At 33.0% G+C, this 12,812-nt stretch overlaps 1 protein-coding gene and 1 pseudogene across 1 annotated transcript; both read right to left on the minus strand.

The window, feature by feature from the left end:
* Positions 1-2,098: 2,098 nt before the first annotated feature.
* Positions 2,099-3,376, minus strand: LOC137834430 (probable LRR receptor-like serine/threonine-protein kinase At5g59680; annotated as a pseudogene).
* A 4,512-nt stretch (positions 3,377-7,888) lies between these two features.
* LOC137835884 (putative leucine-rich repeat receptor-like protein kinase At2g19210) lies at positions 7,889-12,445 on the minus strand. The gene is made up of 13 exons (XM_068644627.1): positions 12,311-12,445; positions 11,672-12,206; positions 11,111-11,589; positions 10,892-11,030; positions 10,656-10,727; positions 10,443-10,514; positions 10,295-10,363; positions 9,827-9,993; positions 9,474-9,721; positions 9,264-9,390; positions 9,016-9,084; positions 8,755-8,944; positions 7,889-8,627 (listed from the first exon to the last, which is right to left on the minus strand). Exons 1-13 carry the CDS (start codon positions 12,378-12,380, stop codon positions 8,213-8,215), a joined length of 2,652 nt encoding a protein of 883 aa, XP_068500728.1. The 5' UTR covers positions 12,381-12,445; the 3' UTR covers positions 7,889-8,212.
* Between the last annotated feature and the right edge of the window lie 367 nt (positions 12,446-12,812).

The raw sequence follows: 12,812 nt of genomic DNA on the forward strand, positions 1-12,812 counted from the left end.
CTGATCCAACAGTTCATGATGGCTAATGGCTGAGTTTAGTATCATTTTTACAAATTCACCCAGTATAGAGTCATATTGTTGATGATTTTAAGATGATCTCAATTTGACGTTGCATGCCCTACAACTTACCAAAATTTCATCACTGGAGTGAACTTACATTGCCTTTCAAACCTTCTTCCCATGAAAACTTTTCTTGTAAAAAATATAAACATCTATCACTATATCTTTTAAAAAAATCCTGCTATTTACTAATTGTGTTATACTCATATTTTAGGTCAAACAGTTATGTTTTAATTATGGGTTCTTTCACAATAGCTAACAATTTCTCATTCGACACTTTGGAAAAAATATTATCTAGAAAAGGATTAGAAAATTTCTTAAACTCCAAACCCTAACCCTATTCTACCTGAAAAATCCATTTTTATTTCAGAGCAAGAACAGGATAAAATCCAGAAAAAGAGAAAGATTTTTTTTATTAGCAAGAAAGATGAAATAAATATGAACCACTTCAGGATAATTTAACTCTTATACATAACAATAACTCATCCCCTGAAAACAAAACAAAAACCAAAAACACCTAACAACGGCGAGGAACACAACAACTAACAACCAACATCCAACCAAACAACTACCATTCCAATACGAGCACGGTGGTAGCTGAAATAGGATGTCTAGCTTATGTAGCAAACATTATCTTTCTATTGCTTCTGGGATGTTTGTTCATCTCTTTATTCTTGAAGATTCTTATTGTGGTTTGGTTTATGTAAAAGGGTTGGAATACCCTTTTGTATCCCTCTTAATTTAATTTTATTATTTGTTGATAAAAAAAAGGAAAAAACCAACACTCTAAAGCAACACTAAATCAGATACATAAACTACAAGAAAACCATGAAATAGAAATTAATTTTAGAGACAAAAAATAATCAGTTGCTATAGTGACTAAATTAAAGACCATTTTAAAAACTAAAAAAAAAATTTGGTTTCTAAATTAATTTATATTATTGTTAAATAGTTTCTAAATTTGTATCTAATTAGCTACCAAGGTTTTAACTACCAACTAGAAAAAATAAATAAAGAACAAGAAAGACTTACACGCCTCTCTCCAAAGCAAAACAAAACCAAACAATTTTACCACCAACTACCTACTCAAAAACAACATCACTTGTCTCTTATGCACCTGCGTGTGTATCAATAGAATTGTTCAACATTCACTGGTCATATCAATCAATATATATTGTAAATGGAAATAAACTAATTAAAAACTTACCAATCGAGATCTCAACGAATGTTAAATTAACAAGAAAATGTTCATGTTTATTAGAATGATGGAAGGCTTTTGAAACCCGATTTGTGTTTGAGACTATTGCATGAATTCAATTGCCTAAGTTTTACTTTTTAGGCCTAAGTCAATTCTTTTAGGGTGAGACCAATTCATTATATTTATTTTTATAACTCTTAACTCTTTGTCAAGTGAAACAAATTCTAGAAGTAGTAAAATTGAAAAGTTTAAATATAGTTTTCCAAGAGATTTGCATGTATTTAGTCAATGTGATTTGTTATTAATTTGTACTAAAGATTAAGGGCATAAGCTCATAGGAATTTAAAGAATTAGAATTTTTTTTATCAACAAGAAACAATAAATAAAATGGATTACTTTTAACGGATGACCAACTTTCAACTCTTATAAAAAATAAAAAGAAAAATAAGATACCTCAGTCTAACTAAATACTGCCTTGAGTATTTTGTAATTACAATCGTTTCTTGCTTTTCTTTTTATAAGAAATAACTCTTACAAAGACTAAGTTTGTATTTTGTAATTACAATCGTTTCTTGCTTCTTTTTTTTTATAAGAAATAACTCTTACAACGACCAAGTTACAAACGATATATCTTTTAGAATATGAAACTGCATTCATTCAAATAAGAACACCAGTAAAAACAACAACAATGATAAATAATTATACATTGAAATTCACTCCTCATTATTTATTTATTTTTTTTCTATTTGCACACTCCATTTCACTCACCAATCAATCCTAACAATCTTCATCTTCAAACAACCATTTATCTGGTCTGGGAAAGAGATTCTGTATTCAGATTCATGGCGACCCATCTCCTTGGAATGTATCAGATTGATTGAATTGTTTTACTTTGTAAATTTCAATGGCATTGATGATGGGAGGTAGGGTTGAATTTTCGGTCCTCTCAAGGGAAAATTTAATTTCTTTCCCGCTGAAGCCTGACAAGCCATATACAGTGTGGACGCTCATGTACTGTGGAGAATAATTTCCAAACCATAATTCACCGTTCATGGTGGTGTTGAATTGTCTTGTCTGATTGGTTGTTAACACTTGAAGCTCCATGAAGTCCATGTACACATAGAATTCATCAGTTTCATCTTCTGGCTCCCACCTTATTACCAACGGAGCACTACTATTTGCTGGTGTAGCTGCGGTGCTCATGATGGTAGCTCCCGGTTTGTAATCGTTCTCAAAAAAAGAATCATTTGAAATCGAAGCAGTGTCCAAACTTCTTTGATGTCACAGGTAAACCAGAAACGATCATAAACATCAGCCGGGTACCTGTGAGAAAATCAGAAAAGTATAATAGAATCAATCAATCTTTTAATGCACAAAAAGATTTAATTCATTACTATGATTTCACCTGTAGGCTGTGTTAGAACCCAAATTGCACCGCAGGTAACGTTCCAGTGATCCCGATTTAGTGACGTATGTATCATTTTTCAAAGTCCTCAATTCTATGGCTGTTATAAATGGTGTACCATTTCCCGTGTTAACCAGACAGATTTGTATAAAATCAAGTAAAGGTACATGTATGATCTCATTGGATTGGGTAATGGATGCATTTCTTATAGTCACTGTATTCCACAGGTTAGCTCCCAGATGAAGATCAAACTGCGGTGACATATTGCGGCCATCATAATTTCCATACAGAAAAAGAGTGCGGATGAGATACTTAGAGCCTCTTGTGATGTTTATTTTGTAGCAGTTCCTTTTTCCTTCTGGGAAGCTTCTCAGACTCCGCAGTTGTTGTTGAGTGTGTGTGCTGATCTCTTCAGATGCTATTGTCCCTCTCACACCAGTATTTATGAAATTTTCATCAGAAACAAATTTATGTGTAATGACGGCTCAGTATAGTTCGCACCTGCTTCAGCTCCGCAATCTATGCTGATGAATCCTAAAACATAAACATGCAATATATGCATGGCACTTTAGACTTGAGCTAAACTTTTATAAAAGCATAATGGTCTAATGAAAATTCATGTTTTAATTTGGTAACAAACCTGGTTGGCCCTTAGCTTGAATCAGAAGGACAAGAACTAGAGTTCCTACGAAAGTAGATGATGACATTCCCATTTTTGATCACCTCTTCTGCTATCTGGCTTTGAAGAAGACTATGACACATATATATGAGCTTGCCTTGTTGCTGTAAGGAAGTTTGTATGTGTTGGGGCGACGTGGTCAATGGGAACGTGGAGGTAATTCTAACCAGTTTTTGTACTTGTTTAATTCTTTTTCCCTTTCCATTTCAGTCTAACTATTCATTCTTCCTTTCCAGAAACCCTGGTAGGTACATCCACTTGTTTACCGTGAAAATTTTGGTTTAGATAAAATCTAAGTTTAATTTTCTTACATCGTTGAGAGGTGTTAGATTGTCCAGTTGTAGTAAATCATATATCAATTTGTCATCATCTACTGGTTTCATATCGTTGTGTGGTTCATCATAGTTTGATGTGTATATTAGAATTATTTGATAAGTTGGAAGGTGTTTCTTGGTTGGAGATTAGTAAGACACTAGCTCTTTATGTATAAGAGTTGAACCATCCCTAAAGTGGTTCCCATTTATTTATTCTTTATTGCTGATAAAAAAAAAATCATTTGATAAGTTAGTCTTCATTTATGAAAAACCTGAATATTAAATCTTAGATAGTTAATAGTACATTGAAAAATTAAACCCACATATATATTAAAAGAGGGTGTTAAATCAACAAGAAATATTTCCATTTATATGTTGTGAACCTTTATATATGGTAGGAAGATGGAAGTGTTTAGGAATTTTATGCTGGTCAATAGCTTTATAGTAAACTTTGCTTTGATTAAGCTAAATTCAGCCTAAACTCAAATTATAAGATAATTGAAACTGGTCTTTTCATTTTCGTATCAACTTATAATCTAAAAGTGTGCTTGCACTAATATGAATAAAATAAAATCTGATCGCTATGTTCTTAAGAACGTCGTCTACTTCTATAATATTTCTGACTACAATATAATTTTGCAGGGTATTATTTTTATTTCATTGTATCTTTAGATAATTAGACCTTCATGAGTTAAGGTATTGTCTTGTGCTCAGGTGTGTAAAGTTGTTGGTTCTAGCAGTATATGTTGGGTTGATTTTTTTTTTAAGGGTCGAGACACTCTTGAAGTAGTGTCCCCTTTAATCTATTAATTCTTTGTTTATAAAAAAAATTATTTTTAGATAAAAGAGGTAAAAATTATCATGTTAATTATAATTTACACACATCTTAATTATCATGTGTTCCTGTTCCCTCTAGTTATTACATATAATAAAACTACATATGTGCAGCAATGTCATTGTTTTTGGAAATGATAAAAATTCAACATTTCATTATATATATTATAAATGATGAGTATTTTATTGGTATTTAGTCTTGTTTTTTGAAATGATAAAAATACAACATTTCATTGTATAGTTTTTTTTATCTTCTATCATAATGTGTAATAAATGATCAGTATTTTATTGGTATCTACTCTAATTTTCTATAAGAAAAATGTAATTTATCTTTTATATAAATTTTGAACTCTAACAATGACGCCCACTATAGGGTTTGGTAAAACTTTTTCTGTCTACAAGACAACACTCATTTGTTTCTTTCCACACTTTGTCAAAAAAAATCATCTGAAAAAGGGTTAAAATATGTAAATATGTAAATTTTAAACTCTAAACTCTTTTCTAAATTTCTCTCCAACGATTCTGTTCCGAAGAGTCTCAACCTATCGGATGCTACCACTGCAATCAGAAGAAAAAAAAGCAGAAGAAAAAAGAAGCAGAAGAAAAAGAGAAAAAGCAGAGAGAAAGAATCTTTCTAATTCAGCAAATTTCACTTAAACTAGTTTTTATTTCTAAACAAAAAGAAGGTAAGATAAAAAAAAATGAAAAGAATTAAAATGTTTTACTTTTTACCATGTTGAATTTTGACATAGTTGTTTTTGTCGATTTTTGTTGAAAGTATTGGTATTACAGCATCTAGCTCTGTAGGATCATCCACTTGATACTTTGAAATTCCTGTCATGTTCATCACTTGTCTCTTATGCACCTGCGTCTGCATCAATAGAATTGTTCAACATTCACTGGTCAATCAATCAATATATACTGTAAATGGAAATAAAGTAATTAAAAACTTATCAATCGAGATCTCATCGAGTGTTAAATTAACAAGAAAATGTTCATGTTTATTAGAATGATGGAAGGCTTTTGAAACCCGATTTGTGTTTGAGATTATTGCATGAATTCAATTGCCTTATAATTACAGTAATGCCATGACAGGGATTTATGAAAGCGTTGACACTCCCTGCCATAATGCTCAATCACTGATAAAAAAAAGTGCAAATGCAATTTAAGTATCTATTACAAGATATCTTTGATGAAAAAAAATGAGTTTAGTCAATTAGAACACATACTAAGTTTTACTTTTTAGGCCTAAGTCAATTCTTTTAGGGTGAGACCAATTCATTATAGTTATTTTTATAACTCTTTTTATTTGAAGCTGTTGGAGTTTTAGGTGAGTAAGTCCAGATGTGTTGGTTGATAAAGAGGTATGTTAAACCTCATCATGAGCAATGAGATGAAGGGAACTGCTCGCCCGTTGACGAGGGGATTTCCCGTGTGGCGAGGTGAATGTAGGTGGCCTCGGTTCTGGGTGTTTTTGGTAAAGTTGAATGTTGCTTTGAGGTAACTTGTTGGTTATATTTTTGGGTATGGTTTTCTCACTTTATGGTTGTTTTGCTCCAACCATAAAGGAGAGTTTCTTTTGTGGATGATATAGGAAGTCCACTTGTGGTTACTGTATATGGGTTAGGATACCCCTGAAGTATCCTTTTAATTTTATTTATTTATTGCTGATAAAAAAAAAACTCTTAACTCTTCATCAAGTGAACAAAATTATAGAAGTAGTAAAATTGAAAAGTTTAAATATATAATATAAATAATTGGTAGTTAAAATCTTGGTAACTAATTAGATAACAATTTAGAAACTGTTTATCAGTAATAGAAACTAATTTAGAAACGAATTTTTTTAGTTTATAAAATAATCTCTAATTTAGTCATTATAACAACTAATTATTTTTTTGTCTCTAAAATTGGTTTCTATTTTATGATTTTTTGTTGTGTAATAAAACAAATATAAAAAACTCGCTCATAAAAATCTTGCCAAATATAACCTAAAACTCCACAAAATTTTGAAGAAAACAAAACGTAAATGGAATTATCATTTTATTTTACTATATTTGAGATTTTATATTGGCAGTTGCTGTGGTTAAACGATGAAAATGATTGAAGATCAATGAAAATAGTATTTTATATATATATATATATATATATATAATGTTATATCTAAATTTTGTTCTTTTGATTTAACAAAAAGTACAAATAAAATTAATGAATTTTTATTTCATTAAGAGATTATATGAAAGTATGAGCATACTTTGGAAAATTTTCAGTAGCTATTCTACATCTTATCCTGAACCACATGCTAGTATGCAATATTTGGAAAGCACTTGGAATGCTTGAATGAGCTTCTTCATAGCTCCTTTTAGTTAATATATTATACATCACTTGGAAAGTTCTGTAACCGTGCAGAAAACAGAAATGGAAAATGCTGGGAGTGGTGCAGGGAAACAGAAACCAGAGCTGGTAGGGGAGGAGATTAAGCTCATATGCTCAATTTGTACTGCTGTTTAGCAGTTAACAACTCATCTAAGAACTGTTCTTTGGCTCTGCTAGGTGTGGTGCGACAGATTCACTGCAGCATGTATCTGCTGCGGAATTTTCCAGCACCTACATATGCCATATGTGCCAAGGTTGAGGAGGGCTAGACTAATTGCAGCATCTCAGTTCTGTTATGTTGTCTCTCGAATCTGTTTCTCAATGTTTTGGAACTGCATTGCTGGTGCTGCATTTATACAAAGAGGGAGCTCATCTAGTTGAATTATGGCTGTGGCTCTCTGATGAGACAGATTCGTTTGCAGTGAATTTCTTTGTGTGCCATATTTGTTTTTTATGTAGGCCTTTATATGTGAATTGGGGGCAGGTTGGACTATTATAGTTATCCTAATACATTTCTGCAACACACATGCATGCACGTTGTTTTCGACATAACTGTTTTCGAATGTGCTTTCTAGAATTAAAAAGAATAAACTTTCGGATACACTAATCTGGAAAATAATTTTATTTTTATTTGGGAATGCATTCTTCGAAAAGTCTCTCCATAATTGTGATGCGGAAGATGCTTGTGCAACCATTAAAACAAAACCAAACTCCATTTTTCCATTCATGCCTTTTCCATGTTTGCAAGACTACCCAACTTCAAATCATCACCAAAACTCATGGAAACCTCAAAGGAGAAAACCAGCAGCTGAAGAAAATTACCAACCAAGGAGGAGCATTTTCATAGAAAAATTATGCACAACCCTAGAGTTGTGTAGACTTTATCTAACTCACTCTGATTTTGTGAGATGAGTAGACTTAATCCCAATAATTCTTTTCATTGGGTACAATCGCCTACCATGAAAAATTATAGTTTAGCAGAAAATTGTAGATTTCCAATTGGTTGGTTTGAAGTTAGTGAATCTAAATATAACTGTGGATCCATATTTGATTCAGTAGGCTAATTTATATACAAAACAAAATATTGCCTTGAGTATTTTGTAATTACAATTGTTTCTTGCTTTTTTTAAGAACCAACTCTTAAAAAGATCAAGTTACAAACGATATAACTTTTTAGAAGATGAAACTGCATTCATTCAAATAACAACACCAGTAAAAACAACAGCAATGGTAAATAATTATACATTGAAATTCACTCCTGATTATTTATTTATTTTTCTTCTATATGCACACTCCATTTCACTCACCAATCAATCCTAACAATCTTCATCTTGTATTCAAACAACCGTTTATCTGGCCTGGGGAAGAGATTCTGTATTCAGATTCATGGCGACCCGTTTTGCTGAATTACTTGTACCATTACTTCTATCTTTAGTTCCAACTACTTCCGTTGCTAAAGATAAAGACTCCTTCAGTTCACTCACTACCACACTTATGCTTGGCCTTCTGTTGCTGATTGGAGATACACAAGCTGTTGCTATCTCTACTGCTTTCCATACTGAGTTACTATCAAATTCTCCATCTAACCTGGAGTCAACAATAGCATTGATATCACCTTTCCCAATCACGGACCTAACCCATTCACTTATGTGACCTTTTTCTTCATTCTTCGCTATCACTGGTTGCCCTGTGATTATCTCTAAAAGCACAACGCCAAAGCTATAAACGTCGCTCTTCTCTGTTAATCTACCGGTTAGGTAGTATCTGTAACTCAGAATGTAACTCAATTTATTTTTTGTCAGAAATTTGTGAAATAAACATTCATATAGAATTGCTATATTTTCCAAGAAAACAATGGATAGCAATAGGACAGTATAGTTGATGGACTCACTCAGGGTCTAGATAACCAAGAGTACCAGCAATAACTGTTGACACATCAGTTCCCCCTTCTGTTAGGATAAATTTGGACAGACCAAAATCAGATAATTTTGCATGGAGGTGTTCATTCAACAAGATGTTTGTAGATTTTACATCTCTGTGGAATATTGGTGGCTTACAACCATTTTGCAGATACTCCAATCCTGAGGCCAAAAGTATATTAAGAGAGGAACTGAAGAATTAAGAAAAGAATATTATTGCTGTACTTTCTTACCTGAGGCAGCATCCACTGCGATTCGAAGTCTCTTTTCCCAGCTCAAGAAACTTGTTTTGCTTTGTTTACCTGCATAATCAAGTTCTATAACTTTCTGTACATATTTTTGTTTCACTAAAGGTTAGTCATATGACTTGTACAATTGTCAAATAAAAAAATATCCATATCCAGTGTTTTAGAAAACAAAACTAGTTTGGAAATTTATTACACAGATTTTAAACAAGAAATTAATTTTTTTTGGAGCTAACCAGAGAGATGTTCTTGTAAGTTTCCGTTTTCCATGTACTCGTATACGAGACCCTTATTGGTTCCTTCATTACAGTAACCAACAAGGGAGGTCAAATTTTTGTGATGAACTGTCATAAGAAGTTTAACCTGTAAATCAAAATCTCAACAATTTTTTAACCTTGTATATTTATTGCTGAGCTCGGGAAGTGCAAGGTGATTAAAAAACCCACCTCAGCTTGAAATTGTTGATAACCACGAACAGATGATGGGGAAAGCATTTTCACTGCAACTGGAGTGTCTTGGATATAGCCCAAATAAACTGTTCCAAATCCTCCTTTACCAACAATTCTAGTGAAATTGTTGGTGATTTTAATGATATCAGAGTATGAGTATATTTTTTTTTGGAATTGCAGTGATGAATCATTTTGGTCAGTGTGTTGCGGTGATATGGCACTTTGATCCTTTCTTAACATCAAAGCTGTTGAATGTCATACACAAGTTTTTTAAAATCTAAAAGGATACATTTGAATACGATTTGAAAATTATCAACAAAATTTACGAATCTTAATAACTGCAGCATCACCTTTCGCTTTTCTTCTTTTAGCGGTCCACAGTATAGCTGCCACTACTACCAGAAGGATCAAAACCCCACCAACTGATGCTACTATGGGTGCAACAATGCTATTGCTTTTCTTGTTTTTCTTCATGTTGCATTGATCAGCTTCACATAGATATGGATTTTGGTCAACACTGCGATAAATTCAAAGTAGGTAAATATTTCAACTCCCAGTAAGTCTTACAAGTCATAAATTTTTTCTATAAATACTTCAATTCGTGTTCCTTGTGCCGAGATATTCAGTGTGGATCAAGTGGTACCACACCCTTATTTAACATGTATACTAAAAAGAGTTCCAAATTCAATTTTATAGGCCATTGGTGTGAAAGTCTGTACAAAGAGGAAGATATAAATAGCAGTTGTGATAGATGGCTACAAATGTAGGGGTAAAGATGAAGACATTTTAAATTTGAAAATTCTGAATAAGATGTATACCGTAGTAAGAGGGAAGATTTATTTAGTGCTGGTGGAATTAAACCAGAGAGGTTATTCTTTTCCATGTTTCTGCAAAGAATAGGAAATATAATAAAATTTCTATATTTTGATATAGATGATATCAGGAACAACCACCGAATGAACTTACAAGATCTTTAAGTGTTGCAGTTGTGACAGAAAGTCAGGAATTTCACCGTTTAAGCTATTGTTTGATAAATCCCTGGAAACCAAATAACTTGCTCTTTTAAGTATGTTGAAATCTTGACACATGTATGAAAGAATAAAAGGATATAATTAATTATGTTTTTCTTCTTCTGGTCTCATGATTCAATATTGGACCAGGTGAAACAGAGAAACTCACAATATCTCCAGCATGGTGAGATTTGAAATTGAAGGGTCAATCTTTCCCTGCAATCCACTTGAAGATAAATTCCTGTTTTGCACAACCAAATAATTACAAAGAGTTATGTGTGATAGCATTTCAAGGCTTAATTAATTAAGTTTTAATTATGTTGTAGATATCAATATTTTCAATTAAGTCTGAAAAATGATTGAAGAATATAAGATGTAGTGATAATTATGAGAATGAGGACTTACAAAGTTGTGATTCTTGGAGACTCAATTCCGTGATAAGAACAACTGAGACCATTCCACAAGTAGGCTAAAGGGGCGCATGGATCACCTTCCCAATCTCTTGTCACCGCATAAACTGACTTGATGCTTGTAATCGCATTGACTATATATGTTTCAAATTATCACAAAACAATTGTAAAAACAGAAGAAATGGATATAAAGTACGATAGTTTCGTGGCTTACCATCTGTTTGGAATGTATCAGATTGCTGGAATTCTTTCACTGTGTAAATTTCAATGGCATTGATGATGGGAGGCAGGCTAGAAGTTTCGGTCCTCACCACTGAATATTTAATTTCTTTCCCGCTGATGGGCGACGAGGTATATATAGTAAGGACACTCTGGTACTGTGGAGAATAATTTTGCAACCACCCCGATTCAGCGTTCTGACTGATGTTGAATTGTCTTGTCTGATTCGTCGTTAACAACTGGATCTCCGCGAAGTGCATGTAAACATAGAATTGCTCAGTTGGATCTTCTGGCTCCCATCTTAATACCAACGGAGCACTACTATTTGTTGGTGTAACTGCGGTGTTCATGATGGTTGCTCCCGGTTTGTAATCGTTCTCAGAAAAAGAATCATCTGAAATCGAAGCACTTAGCTGTGTCCAATCTTCCAAGTCACAGGTACGCCAGAAACGATCATAAGCATCATCCGAGTACCTGTGAGAAAATCAGAAAAGTACAATAGAATCAATCAATTTTTTAATGCAGAAAAAGATTTAATCCATTACTATGATTTCACCTGTGGGCTGTGTTAGAACCCAAATCGCACCGCAGGTAATATTCCAGTGATCCCGATTCAGTGACGTATATATCATTTTTCAAAGTCCTCAATTCTATGACTGTTATGAATGGTGTACCATTTCCTGTGTTAACCAGACAGATTTGTACGAAATCCAGTGAAGGTACATGTATGATCTCATTGAATTGGGTAATGGATGCATTTTTTATAGTCACTGTTGCCCACAGGTTAGCTCCCAGAAGAATATCAAACTGTGGTGAAATATTTCGGCCATCATAATTTCCATACAGAAAACTGGTGCGGATGAGATACTTAGAGCCTCTTGTGACGCTTATTTTGTAGCAGTTCCTTTTTCCTTCGGGGAAGCTTCTCAGCCTCCACAGTTGTCGTTGAGTGTGTGTGCTGGTCTCTTCAGATGTTATTGTCCCTCTCACACCAGTATTTATGAAATTTGCATCAGAAACATAATTTATGTGTAATGATGGCTCAGTATAGTTGACACCTGGTTCGGCTCCGCAATCTATGCTGATGAATCCTAAAACATAAACATGCAAAATATACATTGCACTTGAGACTTGAGCTAAGTTTTATAAAAGAATAATGGTCTAATGAAAATTCATGTTTGAATTTGTTAAAAACCTGGTTGGCCCTTAGCTTGAATCAGAATGACAAGAACTAGAGCTCCTACGAAAGTCAATGACATTCCCATTTTTGATCAGCTTCTGCTTTCTGGCTTTGAAGTAGATTATGATGCATATATATGCGCTTGTTAAGTCTAACCAGTGTTCGAACTTCTTTAATTGTAAGGGAATATCTGCTTGTGATAAGAATTAGATATTATTAGTTTAGATATTATTAGTTAAGATTTAGATTATAATAAACAACTAGCTTATAAAATACACTCGTAATTATAAATAAGAACAATGACGCCTATCACAAGGTTTAGGGTTTATAATATAATACAGTAATGCCATGACAGGGATTTATGATCCTCATGCAATTTATATATGTCACATTTGCCTTGTATAATATGAAAATATTGGTAGCTTACATTTCTAAGCGTTGACACTCCCTGCCATAATGCTCAATCACTGATAAAAAAAGTGCAAATGCAATTTAAGTATCTATTACAACAAGACAT

This window comes from Phaseolus vulgaris, chromosome 5, assembly GCF_000499845.2.
Source record: "Phaseolus vulgaris cultivar G19833 chromosome 5, P. vulgaris v2.0, whole genome shotgun sequence".
Classification (NCBI taxonomy): Eukaryota; Viridiplantae; Streptophyta; class Magnoliopsida; order Fabales; family Fabaceae; genus Phaseolus; species Phaseolus vulgaris.